The following is a 19,441-nucleotide window of genomic DNA, read 5'->3' as shown; positions in this document are numbered from 1 at the left end:
GTCTGCTACACAGCTATGTATTTGAACACTTGGTATCCAGTGGATAGGACTGTTTTTGGAAGGTTGTGGAACATTTAGAAGGTCAAGTCTCACTGGAGAAAGTGGGTCACTGGGAAGTGGGACTTGAGGTTCTATTGCCCTTATTACTCTACTTCTTGTCTAGACTCTGCTGTCTGACTATGGACCCTCTGAGCAGTATACAAAAGGTCACAGGCTTGAGAGCACACCCCACAAAACTGAAAGTAACTGTGGTGATTTGAATAAGAAGGCCCCCGTAGACCCATGTGTTAGAATGCTTGGCCCATATGGAATGGCACTGCCTCCGGAGTTTTTTTCTCAAATAATACACACACACACACACACACACACACACACACACACACACACACGTCTAAAAGAAGTGCCCTCAAATTTAAATGCACATATGAATTCCTTGGGAATCCTGTTAAAATGCAAGTTCTATAACCAAGTGGGCTGATCATAGACCTGCAGTCACAGTACGGAAGGCTGAATCATGATGGCCACAAATGCAAAGCCAGCCTGGGCTGCATAGTCTTGGATTCTAGGATGGTTTTGTAGCTTAGTGGTGGAGGGCTTGCCTGACATGGGCCTTAGGTCCAGTCCTCAGTAAGGTCTTTTAAAGCATGGAACATGGGGCAGAGCTTGCTGGCAGTGATGCTGCTGGTTCAGAAGCCTTCCAGTAGGAAGATATGAATGCAAAGAACCATCTGAGATTTGTTTTAATTAACTTACCTTGCGATCTAGAGTCTTGAGATTTAAGATTCATCTGTAACTTTCATTTTAAAGGCCAAGTTTACAAACAGAATTAAAAGATATTTCCAAAGAACGGTTTATGCCATCTGGAGACTTAGAGGGTGAAGTACTTGCCTCACAAGCGCAGTGGCCTGAGCTTAAGGCCCTGGAACCCACATAAAAAAGCTGGGCATCCCTGTGACTAGCTGGGCAACCAGCCTTATCTAATCTGTGAGTTCCAGACCAGTAAAAGGCCTTGATCTCCAAACCAAGGTGACCAATCACACCCAGAGTCAACACCTGGCCTTCATACAAATTGCGAATGCACCTGCACACATGAAGATAGTAGGAAAGAATAAACACATGAATAAGAAAAAGAAAAAAAAATCATTAACTTTTCTATAAAGTATCTTATTTTGTGATAAAGTTTTTTTTGAAAATGGATATTTTAAGCGACAAGGCCTTCAGCAGCCCTCATTGGAAATCCAGGGGTAAACTCTGTGCTTTAGGATGAATCTCTGTGACCACGGTTCACCTCTATGCAGCAAGTACTTCCTAAGACTAAGCAATAAACAGGTGTACCAAGCGCAGAAGTGTAGGAACCCATTCAGATCATGGGCATCCGATTTTTGCTGCTGGAGCAAGCCAACCAGGTCCCAATGGAAAACCTTTGCATGTTATGCTCAGCTTTGTGCTTGGAAGAACGAACATTTGTCATCCTTGCATCAGAAGTGAAGACTCATCTATGAAATACAGCTGCTTCCGTGGCCAGGGGACCACACAGCAGCCTCCCTAATAGATAAGAGAGTGAGCCAGGCACGGTTCCAGCAGCCCCAACTGGGTTTGGTTCCCGTCTAACTTCTCCCTTGGGAGCGCGGTTCAGTTTCACCATGGGTCCCCCACTTGTCAAGTTTGTTGGCATTCCATAACATAGCCTTAATGATGTTGACCTCAAAAGTCCGTTTCAGAAGATGTTTGCCGCGGAGATTTATTAAAAGGAAAAATGATTGCATTACAGCTTTTGTTTTTTTTTTTTCCTTTCTGTGAAGCTGCTGGGACCCAGACTTGCGCTATGGGGAGAATGGTGGATATAAATTCTTGCAATTCCCTGCTAATGGTGATTGATGAGCTGATGAGAGCTAGTAGGTATCCAAGGAGCAAAGCCAGATTTTAATGGCACTTTAATTCTGGAAATTCAGAACGCTTCCATGCAGAAGCCCAAAGTGGGGATAGAGAAGAAGTCATTTGACCGTTGAACATGCTTTCAGGGAACAGCAAGTATAAATTGGAACTGAAACTAGCCTTTGCCCTGTATGACTTGAGCATGTACACTTAGGATAACGTTTTATCTAAGAAAGCAGTTCTGGTAAGTAGCAGTACATCTCTCATACAACACATGCCCAGTAAACTGTTTAACTCTGTCAGAAAAATTTCCCCTTTACAACACTTGAAGTTCCAACTGGCATCCTTTTTTATGGTGAAGAAACATTTTTTTAAAAGATAAGTCATGGTTGAGGCCAAAGATGACTCCACCTTCTAATCCTGTAGGGTGATGAGGAACGTTCATCCGAGCAGCTCAGTCTTCATGGTGAGAAGTTGGAGAGAAGCCCAGGGTGCCCCCCACCCTGTGACAAGTGTGGGTGAGATGAGTCCTGAGAAAGGGTCTTACAATGGCCCCACTGTCCAGCTTCTGCAAAAGTGCTCTCTGGACTTCAGCTGTACAGCACAGCCACGGATCTGTCCACCCCTCAAATACAGAGGCCACTGCCTTGTTTGACATCCATCGGTGCCGTTAAACCCTTAGAGAGGCACCCTCAAGCTTTGGTAGGCATCAGAGTCGCTGGGCTGAGTGGCAAAGGCAAACAAACAAAAACACAGGCTGCTGGGTGCCTCCCCAGTATTATCCCACAATAATGAGGCGGGGCCTGGGAGTTCATATTTGCAATTGTTCAGTACATCATGCACAATGCTGCTGATCTGATGCTGTTGAGCCAGGGACCTGATCTGCAGAAGGAGGCTCAGCACACGTGCTCTCCTTATGTCACGTGGCCTTCACAAGTTGCCTAACCTCCCTGATGTATCCAGCAAAGATACACTGCAGAACGTTCCATTTCCTGAGACTTTCATAGTTATGTGCTGTACAAATGAGGGAGGGGTCATTCACACTAGGGTATCCGGACTGGTACCCTTTGGAGTTACTCAGGGCACAGTCTGTACCCTTGTATGTAGCAGCCATTAACTCCCCCTCCACACAGTGCCTCTTTGGGGTTACCTCCAGTTCAGCAATATTACTTAGAATAATTTAGAGAGCCTCAAAGCTATTGTTCTCTCCGCTCAGCCTGCTTTGGATTTGTTTTCCTTTCTGAATGGAAATTTCTCCCCTCTCAAAATTACTTGTCATTAGGGTTATTCTTAGGTCAAAGAAACATCTTTCTGACACAAAAAGCAAGAAGGTTACAGAATTTGGATAGAAATGTAAATATACAGAAATGTCCAGTCTTCCATTTGGAAAATAAATCACACTGAAAGCACGGTCTTGATCTGTACATTTCCACGGAGTGTCTTTTTAAAGAACTGGAAACCTGATAAAAATGAGAACCGTGAGGAAAGCTTCTGCCCATTGTCTTACGTTGTCCTAAATCTTCAAGTATCTGAAATATCAAATGATCACGTGGTATTTTAACAAGCTATTCTTGTAAGTATGGATTTCTTCTATAAAACATGCAGAACTCTTAGTTTTTGTTTTTTTTTTAACTTTTACATATTTTTAATACTTTCTGTAGCTCTTTATGTTGGGACACATAGTCCAGTGAATCATATATAGATATATAAAATATGTATATAAGTGCCAGGAGTTGAAGAGTTGGTTTTCTTTAATGATCTGACCCCCCGGGTAAGTCAACTGCATGCCAGGGCAGGCCCCACTCCTAAGATTAGTTGAGCGATACCAACTTGACTGGATAGGGCTGGTGGGGAAGGAAAAATGCAAAACTGGGTTTACAGGTATGGAAGAATAGAGAGAGTGGTTATGGGAGGAGTTGGGGGGTGGATATGTTAAAAACACATTGCATGAAGTTCTCTAAGAATTAATAAAATACTTTTAAGAGTAAAAATATGAAATATATACGTGCAAATGTGTTTTTAATGTTACCTGTACCATTCATTACTTAGTGGCTTAACTTCTTTTGCACAAGCCTGAATCTTACAGATCTACACATAAAACTATCACTGTGTGAGCCATTTAAACTACATGCAAACTCAATAAAAATGTGATATAGAATGCATACAGCACTTTTCTTTAAGCAAACGTATTCTTCCATGAAGGTGACATCCAAAGTGAATATCAGTTCAAGAACAGGCTTTCTAAAGAACAAGGATTAAAAAAAGAAAGAAAGAAAGAAAGAAAGAAAGTCAATCTCCTTGGGGTAATGAAAGAAGAGAGGATTAATTTTTAAAAAAAGCATAGATCTTAGAACTAGAAAAAGATTATGTTGTTGAACTTGTAAAGCTGTTCTGTTATCTCAACGTGAACTGTTCAAAATAGGAACTTCTTTTTAAGAAGGAAAATGATTAATACCACTTAAAGTGGATTATGAAGAAGCCACCCGTAATCACAAAACTTCTGTCATATTCTCATAGTTGGAAAATATTTGATTCAGCTCTCTTTCATTGCATATATATATACTTTTTTTTTTTAACAAAGTCTTGTTGCTCTGCATGGTCCCTTACTGTTTTAGCTTCGTGGGTTCTAGAATTACAGGTGCTCATATCATACTTGGTTAGAAAATCCTCAATTTCTTCAAGGGCCCATTCTCATTTTTTTTTGATGGTTGGCGGGGGTGAGGTTATTGTGGGGCTGAGGGTGGTGGGGGCTGACTCCTTTATCCGAAATCCACTCCCAGTGTGCCTGCTCCGTGAGAACTTCCACAGAAGATCAGTAGTAATTGCCACAAGCCTAAAGCCTTGTTTCGGAAACAAACTTGTCTCCTATGAATTTGTTAAATGAGAATTCAAAAGGGCTGTAGGCCTGGATGGGCATAAGGGAACATAATCAACACTGTGGCCAACTTGAGCTGTAGAAGAAGAAAGGAAAAAGATGGCTTAGAGAAGGAATCCGCTGAGGGAAGAAACATAGTATGGGTTTGCTGTTTCTTGTCACAGATAACCACCTTTACACAACTACATCCCAGCCACTGCTCATCCTCAAGGACCTTTGTTTAATCTCTAGGATGCCCAAAAACTAAAAGATCTGCTTGGGGGCTAGAGAGATGAGTCAGCTCTTGCAGAGGGTCCACCCATGGAGGTTGAATGCCTCACACCCATGTCAGGTGGCTCATGACCGCCTGTCACTCAGGCTCCAGGACATCTGATTCCTTCTTCTGGCCTCTTCAGACAGCTGCAATCACATGCACAAGCCCAGACTCAGAGACACGTGCCTACATATAATTTTTTTTTTAACCTGGTTAAATTGGAGCAGAGATTGTTCACAAACCACCATGTCTGATCAAACGCCAAACATTTTCTCAAATTTTAATTTCACACTAACATCAGATACAATTTTTGGTACCTCCCAGATAAACATTTGATTTAAATACAACTAAAATGTTCTGTATTTTTATCTCCTAAGTCTGGCTACTTTGAAAAAAAAAAAAAGGCAGTTCCTCAAGTATGAAGAAGGCTGCAAAATGAGAATTTGCAAGTTCAAGTCAGTGCAGAAAGTAAGTGCTCATGGACCTCTTGTTGACAGGGAACACAGGAAAATAATGCTCCGTGTAGGTATCCAAAGGGACGCCTCCCCCAGCTTCTGGGCTGCCTAGGTGCCTGGGAGAAGGGGCATGTTAGAAGGTTTGCAGTTGTTAGGAACGTCCAGCTTCGGGAAATCCTGTTCTTCAGTACCAAACATCTGAGAACCTGCTGTGTTTCTGGCTTTCCTAATTATGCCATGAACTTGAACACGGTCTCGTTGTAGGATAATTGGGCGTGGGGGCATCTAGGTTTTCAGAATATGGTTTTCAGAATAGAGAATTGGATTCTTCCTTTGACTCATCAGGAACTGACATATGATTTGGGAACTTCTCAAATAAGGGCAACAGTGAAGAATGCTAAATGTTTTACAGTTTACAAAAACCTAACCTGAGCTTTGTCTTATTGGTCATCAGGACATGGCTGCTTAGGTAAACAAAGCAAGTATGTGACTGCCCAGATTCTCTACATGAGACAACCAACTCTCAGAAAAGCTGCTTGTAATGTCCAGGGTCAGAGAGAGAACAGTGTCAGAGCCAGGATTCAAACTGAAGCTTCTGAGCCTCAGTCACACCATGTATTACTCCCAGCCCTGCCCACTGCCGGCCATTTGTTAGACGCCCTCAGTTTCTGCTTCTTTGTGTTTCCCATTTTTCTTCCAGCCTGATTTTTATAATGTACATTTTCTAAGCAATTGAGCTTGATGAAAACCTGTTTAAAGGATGCATCCCGCCTCGATCTCTTCTTGCATCCTTCCCTGCATCCTAATATTCCAGTACCGAAGGTCAGGGGTTCAGCCTTCATGGAGACTGTGGGGTAGTTCAGTAGCAGAGTCTTGTCCAATAAACGCAAGTCTCAGGGTTCACCCTGCAGCGCAGCAACAAAAGAAAGCAAACTAACTAATTAAATATTCATGGAGACCAAGGAGTCAACATAGAGTACCCACGGGCTCTGCTCATAACGAGCTAGCAGAAGAGGAGGTGTCTGTGTTCCACCAAGCCTGGCTAGTCTCCATTTTCACTCTTAGGCTCCTAAAGGCTTCCCTCAGGAGCAGTCCCTGCCTAGTCATGGGAGTGGGTGTAAGACTCGTGTCATCTCCAGCTCAGTATTGCTCCTATGTTTAGAGAGAGTCTAGGAATAATAGGAAATTCCATTTGTCAGCCTTCGCCTAATGACTTGCTTCCTAAAATTGCGTCCTTTCAGATACAGAAATAGATTGTGGATCATGAAGCTATGATTATTTCAAAAGACTCTGGCAAAACAGCAATACAGCATCTTTAATCATAAGCTATCCAAATGCTCCTCTCAAAAACATTAGGTCTGTGTGTGAAAATCAAAAGCAGCTTAAATGAGGTGGCTTCCCGCACCCTACTTTACCCCATACAGAAAGCATTGTGCATATGGTCTGTCCTTAATCCAAGCATCTCACAGACTGCAAGGGAAATGGATTCTCGGAGTATGTAATCACTAGGGCCTTAATAACCTTGCAAGCAATTGAACTTTATAGCGATGGATGTTCCTTCTGTTTAGTCATGTGGTGTTAGAGCATAAGGCCTCTTGTCTGTGTAGGAAAATAGGCTCAGAGAACTTAAGCGTGGGACCTCTTTCATTCTGAGAAAGCCAAGGGATCATTAGAAGCAGAAGGAGCTGTTAGCCAGTCTGTGGCCTCCAGCCTTAGAAAGATGGCCACCATGTGGTTTGGGGAACATGCAAAGCTAGAACAGAAAGCAACATGTGACTCCTTCCATGGGACTCAGAGCACTTACTTTTAGCTCAGCTACTCCCAGTAGGCATTTGGGGAGTAGATAGCGGATATGGGTGCATGGAAATAATGATAGTTTTACCAAACCCCTGCCCCCTCCTTCAACAAGTGGGCCGGCACTTGGCTGATAGGCTCAGAACTGCCAACACGTCGTGGCCCTGTTCCGAAAGCAGAATATTATTCATGCTTCTAAGAATGCTTTTCACAGTCCTCGTCCCTCCTGTCAGTTCAAACCACTTATCCCTACCATGAAAACTCTCACGCCATTCTTCTCCACGTTGTTTTCCAAAGCTCACTCAAAGCATCGATTATGGCCCCCAATAAGAAGATAAGCAAAGCTGGAATGTGCACAGCCGTTTACAGCACTGAGCCTACTTCACTCACCTCGTGACGTGCGCTCGTGGAAAGGAAGGCAGGCCTAAGGAAGAAGGAGGCAAAGCCACGGAAGCCTTCCACGTGGAGCACAGAAAGTTCTGCCTACTTGTGTTGGCAGACAGGAGAGCAGTGAAGACCCAGCAGATGACCCCACTGGAGAGACAGGCTATAAAACTATCTGCGTGTTTTAAGACCCGAGGCACCTGTAACAACCTCTGTCAAACTCTAATAGTGGCATGTGGGTGGTTTAGTCAGAAGGAAAATGAGAGACAAATCAGTGCTTAGGTCAAAGAGTGTGCTTGGAAGTGTTGAAAATATAAATAGGAAGCTGGTTATAGTTGTACACATCTGTAATTCCAGTATATGCAATGTGCTACTGGATTGAGAATTTTGGGAAATTCCCAATTTTGATTGGGAATCAAAAAAAAATCCTAGAATCATATTTAAAAGATGTAGGCTGGAGATGTCGCTCTGTAGGTCCAATACTTGGCCAAGCATGCCCAAGACATCCAACTCCAGCAATGCATAACCCAGGCAGGGTACAGCAAACTGTAATCCAGGCACTTGTGGAGCTTAGACAGAAGAACTGTAAATTCGTTATCATCCTCAGCGCCCCCATGGAAGACCTCTGACCTGGTCTCAACAACAACCAGAAAATGGTATGGAAGGATAGCCATCACTTCTTACACCCATTGCACTTTCTATTGTACAAGGTGTTTTCTTCCTGATCCACTCAGCGATTCCTGAAGCAGGTGAGGCATCTCACTTTGAGATGGCCCTGGTGATCTGCAAACCTTAGCAGAGACAGCTGTTTTAATTCCTGGCCCTGAGTTTCTTCCCACCACAAGACACCCATTATCTACAAGTAACATCGAGAAGTTGATATGACTGAGGCGAGCCTTGGGCTGCCACGCATACTCTAACAGAGATCCATGCAGCCAACGGCGTGCCTATTGCAGAAGTTCAGACCTCCGTGGCAAGCTATAGTGCCTGTGTCAAGGCGAAGGACAGAAACATTCACACACCCCCAGTGACTCAAGAGAAAAGAGTCATCCAGAAAGAATGCCTGCCCCATTTGCAGCATACACAGGGGCAATCTTTTTTTTAAAGGCTTCTCTTTAAATTTTTTTTCCTTAAGCAACAAAATCTAAGTCTGTCCATTCAACCAAATGTCAGGGTCATTCAGGACTTGTCTTTGGGTTGGTTTACAGTCATGACTGGGATGAGAAAAGTTTTAAAGTGAAACACAGAACCTAAAAATATTAGTGAGAAAGGGGCCTTGACAATGAGCTAATTCAAATCTCTAAGGAGGGTGGACCAACATCACATTGATAATTGCTTGGATTAGCCACTTCCTTTGCCATGTACAAACGTAAGTCGGCTTCCTAAAGCTGAGAGAAGTAGTTTAGCTCTGCTGGCTCTGGAGGCCAATTCAAGCTAATAGACTAAAAATCTGAAATAAAACAATACACATGTCATCAGTGTTCACTGTACTTACTGTAAATATCCATGTTTAGAAGTTTATCCTATAGGTCTGAGCAAAGTTTCACATTTATTATATTTTAAAAATCTCTTCTTACAGCTTATTGCTGTAAGAAAATCACCTTTGGCATATATGGAGTAATTTGTCTGAAAGGTTGTTCTTCTAAGAGAACTATATGAAATAGAAAATAGTCTACTTCAATACCTTTGGTTTCGTTAATGCGCATGTGGGGTTTCTAGGAGATTTAAAAGGTTGGTTTTTTCCTACCATAATTCCTTTTCTTCAAGAATGTACTCTGGGCCATTTCATGCATACTTTCCAAATGTTAAACAGTTAAAACATTTTTTAAAATAATGTATTCACATCAGATCCCCATAATCCCCTCATTCTTATCTTCCCATTCCCACCCTCCCTCTGTCTTCCGCCCTACTCCCCTCCCCTAGCCCTCAGACAAGGGGAGGCGGGGCCTCCTCTCCTCCACTACTGTCGGGCTAAAGCCTGTCAGGTCTCATCAGGATAGCATGTATCCCCTTACTCTGTGTGGCCACTAGTCTGTCTTGCCAAGGGGGCAGTGATCAAATCCTGGGCAACAGAATTCATGTCAGAGGTTCAGCAGCTGCCCTGCCCCTCCCCCCACCACATGGAGAATGAGCTGTCTTTCAGCTACATCTGAACAGAGGGGTCAGGTTCACTGCAGGCACTGTTCTTCGCTGGTGCAACAGTTTGTGCAGGACCCCTGGGTCCAGATCTGCCAGCCTTGATGGTCTCCCAGTGGAGCTTCTGACTCTTCCGGATTCTTCCATCCCCCTCTCTCCCGTACAACTCTCAGTGCTCTGACCAGAATCCCAGTATCTGTCCCAATCCCCTGCTGGGTGGAGTCTCTCAGAGGACATCCATGTTGAGCAAATATCAACACTTATAAGTGAGTATATGTCATGGGTGTCTTTCTGGGTCTGGGATACCTCATTCAGGATGGCCTTTTCTAGTTCCATCCATTTGCCTGAAATTTTCAAATTTTCCTTGTTTTTAATAGCTGAGTAGTACTCCATTGTGTAAATGTACCAGTTTCTGTATCCATTCTTTAGTTGAGGGACATCTAGGTTGTTTCCAGATTCTGGCAATTATGAATAAAGCTGATATGAACATAGTTAAGGAAATGTCCTTGTTGTATGGTGGCACATCTTCAGGTATGTGGCCAGGAGTGGAATAGCTGGGTCTTGCAGTAGCACTATTCCCAATTTTCAGAGAAAGTGCCAGATTGATTTCTAAGTTTGCACTCCCACCAGCAATGGAGGCGTGTCCCCTTTCTCCACATCCTCACCAGCATATGCTGTTACTTGAATTTTTTATCTTGGCCATTCTGATGGAATCTCAGAATCATTTTGATTTGCATTTCCCTGATGACTAAGGACTTTGAGCATTTCTTTAAGTGTTACTCAGTCATTTGATATTCCTCTGTTGATAATTCTCTGGTTAGCTCTGTACCCCATTTTTAATTGGATAATTTGGTTCAGTAGTGGTTAGTTTCTTGAGTCCTTTATATATTTTGGATATTAGGCCTTTGTCAGATGTAGGGCTGGTGATGTTCTTTTTCCATTGTATAGACTGCCATTTTATTCTGTTGACAGTGTCCTTTGCATTATAGTAGCTTTTCAGTTTCATGAGGTCGCATTTATTAATTGTTGACCTTAGAGCCTGAGCTATTGACGTTCTGTTCAAGAAGTTGTCTCCTGTGCCAATGAGTTCAAAACTCTTCCCCACTTTTTCTTCTAACAGGTTTAGTGTATCTGGTTTTATGTTAAGGTAAAGACCTCAATCCACTTGGACTTGATTTTTTTTGCAGGGTGATAAATATGGATCTATTTGCGTTTTTCTACATGTAGATATCCTGTTAGACCAACACAATTTGTTGAAGATGCTACCTTTTTTTCTATTTATGGATTTGCCTTCTTTGTAAAAAATCAAGTATCCATAGATGGGTGGATTTATTTCTGTGTCTTTGATTTGATTCCATTGATCAACTAGCCTATTTCTATGTCAGCACCATGCCATTTTTCAAACTGTTTCTTTAGAGTACAACTTGAGATCAGGGATGGAGACTCCTCCTGAAGATCTTTTATTGTACAGGATTGTTTTAGCCATTCTGGTTTTTTTCCTTTTCTATATGAAGTTAAGAATTGATCTTTCAAGGTCTGTCTGTAAAAAAAAAAATGTGTAGGTATTTTGATAGGGATTGCATTGAATCTGTAGATTGCTTTTTGGTAACATGACCATTTTTACTATGTTGATTCTCTGATCCACAAACAGAGGAGATCTTTCCATCTTCTATTATCTTCTTCAATTTCCTTGTTCAGTGACTTGACGTGTTTTTCATATTAATTCCTTCACTTGCTTTGTCAGAGTTACACCAAGATACTTTATATTATTTGTGGCTATTGTGAAGGGTGTAGTTTCCCTAATTTCTTTCTAACCCATTTGTCATGTACATACAGTAGGACTACTGACTTTTTTAGTTGATTTTGTATCCAGCCACTAAAAGGGTTTATCAGCTGCAGGAGTTCCTTGGTAGAATTTTGGGGGTCACTTATGTATATTATCATATCATCAGTGAATAGTGAAATTTTGAATTATTCCTTTCCAATTTGTATCCACTTGATCTCCTTTCATTGTCTTATTGCTTCAAGTACTATATTGAAGAGATATGGAGAGAGTGGACAACCTTGTCTTGTCCCTGATTTCAGTGGAATTGATTTAAGTTTCTCTCCATTTAGTTTGATGTCGGCTATAGGATTGCTGTATATTGCCTTTATTATGTTTAGGTATGTGCCTTGTATCCCCAATCTCTCCAAGACTTTTAAAATAAAAGGGTGTTGGATTTTGTCAAATGCTTTTTCTGTATCTAAGGAGATGGTTGTATGGGTGGGTTTTTTTTTCTTTCAGTTTGTTTATATGGTTGTTACATTGATGGATTTCCAAATAGTGAACCATCCCTACATTCCTGGGTTGAAGCGTACTTGGTCATGACGGATAAGATTTTTAATGTATTCTTGGATTCAGTTTGTATTTTACTGAGCAATATTGCATCAATGTTCATAAGGGAAATTGGTCTGAAATTCTTTCTTTGTTGGGTCTTTGTGTGGCTTAGGTATTCAGGTGACTGTGGCTTCGTAGAATGAGTTTGGTAGTGATCCTTCTTTTTCCAGTTTGAGGAGTATTGGGATTAGTACTTCTCTGAAGGTCTGGTAAAATTATGAGCTGGGCTTTTTTTGGTTGGGAGACATTGGTAACTGCTTCTATTTCCTTAGAAGATATAGGAGATGTTTAATTTGTTTGCCTGATCTTGATTCAACTTTGGTAAGTGGAATTTATCAAGAAAATTGTCCATATCATTTAGATTTTCAAATTTTGTGGCATGTAGGCTTTTAAAGTAAGACCTAATGATTCTTTGGATTTCCTCAATATCTGTCATTATGTCTCCTTTTTCATATCTGATTTTGTTGATTTGTATAGTGTCTCCCTGCCCTTAGTTAGTTTGGCTAAAGGCTTGTCTACCTTGTTGACTTTCTCAAAGAACAAGCTCTTGGTTTCACTGATTCATTGAATTGTTTTCTTTGTTTCTAATTTATTAATTTCAGCCCTGAGTTTTATTATTTCCAGCTGTATACTGCTCTTGGGTGGGTCTGCTTCATTTTTTCTAGGGCTTTCAGTATTCTATTAGGTTGCTTGTATGAGATGTCTCCAATGAAAACAGAGCCACATTTATCAAGTTGCACACATCTGGACTATAGATGGCCTTAATATTGCACAGCATTTCAGGTTTAAAACAAACATTAAGAAACAAAACATCTTACAAATCTAACTCTGTGAAGACAAGGAAAACTGAAGACCTACTATTCTTTGTCCAATGATTAGAAGATGGGGTCTAAGGGTGTAGCTCAGTGGTACAGCACATGCCTGGGCTTGGTGTGTGGCACTATACTTTTATAAAGGAGTTTAATAAGATTGATTCATTTGCATTTCTTCTTTCCTTCTGAAGTGACAAGTACCAGTAAAATGCAGAGAAAAGGTCATGGGAGAGAGTCAGTGGGGAAAATCTAGAGTATGTGTAGCTGTATGCAAATGATTGAAGAATCCCAATATTAAAATGTCCAGATCTGGGTGTGGTGGCACATGCCCGTAGGAATCAGAAGTATTAGGCCAGCTGGGGTATGCAGTGAATATAAGGCCAGCCTCTGTTACATACTGGGACCCTGTCTTTTTTAAAGTCACAGTGTGTTAGTAAGAGTGTGTCCTCTTAGGAACTACACAGGCTGACCTGGCTTCTTGTGTTAGTGCATGATTACAGGTAAGAGGTGCCCAGTGGCTTCAGAGACAGAACTGTGCAGGTATTGCCCTGCCACTGGCCGATAAAGCAAGAGCTTTGAAGAAACATTGCTAATTTGTCTCCAGTAAAATCTTTTTTTTTCCACAGGCTCATCTAAATAGACATCATTACAGGTTTTTCTACTTCGGCCTTTGTAAGTCTCTTAGAGTAGATGAAGACAGCTGGTACTATTAGGATTCCCCGGCCCACCTTGTAAGAAGATTTTATTTGTTTGGTCGTTTGTTTCTACTGAAAATTCATACAATATGTTTTGATCACAGTTTTCTCTTCCCATCTCCTCCCAGATTCCACTCACCAACCCCCACCCACGCAACTCCACACTTTCTTTCTCTTCATCTTTAGAGAACAATCAGGCAAACAACACCCCCCCCCAAAAAAGTGAAAAACTCTAGAAAGATACACACATAAGCATAAAAACACAAAACTGGAAAGTACAATATACATACAAAAGGCCAGTCAGATTTTTTTTAACCAAATAAAGCAATATGAGACCAAAAGTAAAAAAAAGAATCTCTGAAATTACCAATAAGTTTGTATTGTGTTGGCCATCTGCTGTTGAACATGGGGCCAGCCCTTAAATATGGTTTATATACCCTGAGAGACTGACTATTCCTTTGCGAGTAGCTGCCAATTGGAGATAGCTTCTTGCTTAGGATTGAAAGTTCATTTCCACTTCCACTTTTCAGTGCTGAGACCCCCATCTGGCTTGGACCTGTGTGGGCTTTGTGCATACTGCTACGTTCTCTGTGAGATCACGTATGTGTCAGTCCTTTTGTGTTTGGAAGACACTGGGTTTTTTGGGGGGCATCATCCATTCCCTCTGTATTTATTTTTACATCTGTACATGTGTATATCTGGGGGCAGGTACCCACAGAAGCCAGAGGAGAGTGTCAGGTCTCCTGGAGCTGAAAGTAGAGTTACAGGCAGAGGTGTCCACCTGACATGAGAGCTGGGAACCAAACTATGGTCCTGGGCAAGAACAGAAATGGTCCTAACCACTGGGCCACATCTCCAGGCCAACTGACCCACCTTTCTAAAAAGGAAATTCTCAAGTACACTCAAGAAACAATACATTACCTGGTTCTAGGGGAAAGGAGGGGGGAAAGGCAAAATCTAACTAACAATGCACTGTTCCTGAAGCTGAGAAGCCACACGTGTTCACTTAGTATCCATAAGAGGCTCTGAAATGCATTATGCTTTATGGTTTTCTTTATGGCAAGTGAAGAGGAAAGTGAGAGCTGAAAGAACAGGTATGAACAATGGAAGATATAAAGGAAGCATAAGAGAAAGAAAGAGAAAGGAGAATGACCTCCTTCCCCAGTGTAAAGCAGCATACGGACACCAAGGGAAGAAAACTCAGCCTGGAGAGATGAGTCGATGGGTAAAAGCACTTGCCATGCAAGCATGGGGACCTGCATTCACATTTGCAGAACCCATGTGAAAGCTGGGTACGCACACACACACACACACACACACACACACACACACACACATCTGTAACCCCAGTACTCCTACAGGGAAAAGGGCAGCAGAGAGCAGAGAGTCTCCCAGAATCTCACAGCCAGATAGTCTAGTGTATAAACAGAGGATAAACAACAGAAACCTGGCTCAAGAAAGGGGGAAAGATGAGGATGGACATCTGGGGCTGTCCTCCAACCACCACACATGCACCATAGCACACAGGCACCTTCACACACACACACACACACCACACACACAGAGAGAGAGAGAGAGAGAGAGAGAGAGAGAGAGAGAGAGAGAGAGAGAGAGAGGGGCAAGAGACAGAGAAACAAGGGGGCTTGGCGGAGAAAGAATTTAGAAGCTCTAACACAAACTAACTTTTTTCACAGTCTAATAAGTATTGAGCTATGACCTCACGTCTTCTAATCCTTGTGCTTTGAAATGTTAACTAGATGCTGAGGCTCTAGTCACTATCTGGTTATATTTTTTAGAGCCAAGTACAAAACCTGTTACTAATAAGGTAGTAATCTGTCAAGGTTAGAGGGTATCAGCTCAAGGACTTACTTCTTCACACAGGACTTTTATCCATTCAAGGTCACAGATAAAGGTCAGAACAACCCAGTTGGCTCAGACTAAGCAAAGAGTGTTTTCTACTCCAACAAGAGCTATGTGCTCCAGATGGACAGATTTTTCTAAGCATAGGTACATCTGTATATTGCTCTCTAGCTTCGATTTTCCTGATATATCTCTGTAAATCTAGACTATTGAGTTAGAATCAGAAGTTCCCTCTTTCCATAGTCTATATGTATTTACAGAATTCCAACATATCCTTTCATGATCTTTGTGTCGCTACACTGAAATCCTGGGTCAATAATCTGCACTGTTCTATTTAGCAATGTCTTCATGCAAAGCAAATTGTTACAGAAACCATGAAGTAGCTATGGCCATTGCATGCATTCAACCTATTTGTAAACCAAAACACAGAAAGGTTAACTAATTTGGCCAAGATCTCACAATAAATGGCATAGGCAATGTCAGGGTCTGGATGGCAGACTCCTGTTCTGCATGTCCGGAGCTCCTGTTCTCGCTTCTTCCTGATGCTGTTGTCCTTCTTGCCTTTGTGCTGCCCTTCCCCCGACCAGGACTGTCTGCCTGTCCTTCACTGCACTGACATCTCTGTCTGTTCTTCACACCATTCATGAAAACTGTCTTCCTGTATGAAGTTAGCTGATGATCTTCTTCTCCTATGTGATATTGGCCAGAGATCTGCATTCCAGACAAAGCCTACACATAGTCGCTTCTCAAGTCAGTGCTTGACCAAAGAGAAGTGTTTGTTCTTAGGAGGAGTACTGCCCGGCCTTTCCTCTTCGCATTTGGGTTCGGTATTGCTGTGCACAGCTGTGAAAATAAAGCTTTGAGATTCTCTATCAAGCTTATGTAGCACGTAAGATAACTCACTCAAGCAAACACAGACAGGGTGGCTATGAAAGAAAAGGTTCAGCAAGCTGAGAGAAGAGAGATGATAACCCCCCAAGAAGGTATAGCGACCCTATGGAGCCTTCATCCATTTGATGGTGATGCGCACCTCAGACAGTGGCGAGTAGGGAGAACTCAGGTTTTTGTCAAATTGCTGAAGTGTAAATGTACTTGAGGCTGTTAATCAGAATTAACTCGCATAGAGTGAAAGTACCCTAGGTTGTACTTTAGGAACTCTAGGTTGCAAAGTCGCTTTCATAAAGCTTTTCTGGATTAAGGAAGACTGTTACCTGTCACTGACTGAAAGAACGGTCAATGCATGTGTGGTTGCCAGAGCAACAAAGAGGATTTGCTAATGTGGTCCTGCTTCTCCTTTCCAGATCTTGGCCATCGTGTCTATCCTGTTCATCATACTTTCCACCATCGCTCTGTCTCTCAACACCCTTCCGGAGCTGCAGGAAAATGATGAGTTTGATCAACCCACTGACAACCGCAAGTTAGCGCACGTCGAGGCTGTGTGCATCGCTTGGTTCACCATGGAGTACCTCTTAAGATTCCTGTCCTCACCGAACAAATGGAAATTCTTTAAAGGCCCACTGAACGTCATTGACCTGCTGGCCATCTTGCCATACTATGTCACCATCTTCCTCACCGAGTCCAACAAAAGTGTGCTGCAGTTCCAGAACGTGAGGCGTGTGGTCCAGATCTTCCGAATCATGCGCATCCTCAGGATCCTGAAGCTCGCCAGGCACTCGACGGGCCTGCAATCCCTGGGCTTCACCCTCAGGCGGAGTTACAATGAGTTGGGCTTACTAATATTATTTCTGGCCATGGGGATAATGATATTTTCGAGCTTGGTATTTTTCGCTGAGAAAGATGAAGACGCTACCAAATTCACCAGTATCCCTGCATCATTTTGGTGGGCCACCATCACCATGACCACCGTGGGCTATGGTGACATTTACCCTAAAACACTGTTAGGGAAAATTGTGGGTGGCCTCTGCTGTATTGCAGGAGTACTGGTCATCGCTCTCCCCATACCAATTATTGTAAACAATTTCTCTGAGTTCTATAAGGAGCAAAAACGCCAGGAGAAAGCTATCAAAAGGAGGGAGGCTCTTGAAAGAGCCAAAAGAAATGGGAGCATAGTGTCTATGAACTTAAAAGATGCCTTTGCTAGGAGTATGGAACTGATAGACGTGGCTGTGGACAAGGCTGGAGAGTCCGCCAATACCAAGGACTCGGTGGATGATAATCACCTGTCTCCAAGCCGCTGGAAGTGGGCCAGGAAGGCTCTGTCGGAAACGAGCTCCAACAAGTCTTACGAGAATAAGTACCAGGAGGTTAGCCAAAAAGACTCCCACGAACAGCTGAACAACACGTCTTCCTCCAGCCCACAGCATCTCAGTGCCCAGAAGCTGGAAATGCTATACAATGAAATCACCAAGACACAGCCTCATTCCCACCCGATCCCGGACTGTCAAGAACAGCCCGAGAGGCCGTCTGCGTATGAGGAGGAGATAGAAATGGAAGAGGTAGTCTGCCCACAGGAGCAGCTGGCCGTGGCACAGACCGAGGTCATTGTGGACATGAAGAGCACCTCCAGCATTGACAGCTTCACCAGCTGCGCCACTGACTTCACGGAGACTGAGAGGTCACCCCTGCCGCCACCCTCTGCCTCTCATTTGCAGATGAAGTTCCCCACTGACCTCCCAGGAACAGAAGAGCACCAAAGAGCCAGGGCACCTCCATTTCTAACACTAAGCAGAGATAAGGGGTCTGCTGCCAGGGAGGCTGCGCTGGATTGTGTCCCAATTGACATAACTGTGAACCTCGATGCTGGGGCTTCCCACGGTCCTTTGCAACCTGACAGCGCCACTGACAGCCCTAAGAGCTCGCTGAAAGGGAGCAACCCCCTCAAGTCCAGATCCCTCAAAGTGAACTTTCAGGAAAACAGAGGCAGTGCACCCCAGACCCCACCCAGCACAGCCAGGCCACTGCCAGTAACTACAGCTGACTTTCCGCTCACCACCCCACAGCACCTGAGTACCATCCTTCTAGAAGAAACCCTCCCCAAGGGAGAGAGACCCTTGCTGGGCGCTGATGTTTCAGCACATTGTCAGGCACCGTCCAAAGGGCTATCGCCCCGGTTTCCCAAACAGAAACTGTTTCCTTTCTCTTCTAGAGAAAGGAGGAGCTTCACCGAAATAGACACTGGAGAAGACGAAGACTTCTTGGCCCTCCAAAGGTCAAGACCAGACAAGCCAGCCGACTCCAGCCCCAACTGCTTAGCGGAGAAGCCTGGCGAAGCCAGAGACCCTTTAAGAGAAGAGGGCTGTGTGGGCTCCTCCTCCCCCCAGAACACGGACCACAACTGTAGGCAAGACATTTACCAGGCTGTGGGTGACGTCAAAAAGGACAGTAGTCAAGAAGGGTACAAGATGGAGAACCACTTGTTTGCCCCAGAAATTCATTCCAACCCAGGTGACACAAGCTGCTGTCCTACTCGAGAAACCAGCATGTGACTAGTTATAAAAGCAATAAAAAAAAAAAAAACTTGTTTCTTAAAAATGCGGTTAATAATGCCATGAGCTAAAATAGGGGAAACCCTTCCCCCCTAGAAACAGTGCATACAATGTTATTTTTGCATGGCATGAACAGCTTAGTTTAAGTACTGTTTAAATAAAGAACCAAGACTGCATTTTTTTTTTTTGTAACAAACCAAACCAAGTCATGAACAGCGAGCAAATAAAGAGCTCTCTTAGGAACCAGTGCTCTGGGATGTCTGACATGTTTGATCCTTTCATTTCAGAGTGTTAGGCAGGTTTTTCAGTTTTACCTTCCGCATCGCGATGAATCGCTGAGTTTGCATATGAAAGGATGAAATGTCATTGCCTGTGTTCATGCTTATGGAGGGTAAGGTGCTTTCAGCTTGCAAAACGCATAACTTTGTAAATAGGCCTGGATGTAAAAGTATCAAAAAAAAAAAGGGTGGGCACACGTT

At 43.0% G+C, this 19,441-nt stretch overlaps 1 protein-coding gene across 1 annotated transcript in view; it reads left to right on the top strand.

The window, feature by feature from the left end:
- KCNB2 (potassium voltage-gated channel subfamily B member 2) overlaps positions 1–19,219 on the top strand; it is a 361,315-nt gene extending 342,096 nt beyond the window's left edge. The window contains exon 2 of the mRNA XM_084786768.1: positions 16,818–19,219. Coding sequence (XP_084642894.1) covers positions 16,818–18,962 — 2,145 coding nt within the window. The 3' untranslated portion in view covers positions 18,963–19,219. The remainder of the gene's footprint in view (positions 1–16,817) is intronic.
- The last annotated feature ends 222 nt before the right edge of the window (positions 19,220–19,441 follow it).

This window comes from Acomys minous (genome assembly GCF_964271855.1).
Source record: "Acomys minous genome assembly, chromosome: 1".
Classification (NCBI taxonomy): Eukaryota; Metazoa; Chordata; class Mammalia; order Rodentia; family Muridae; genus Acomys; species Acomys minous.
The sequence above is the reverse complement of the archived record's forward strand: the minus strand, read 5'-3'. Positions and strand labels throughout refer to the sequence as shown.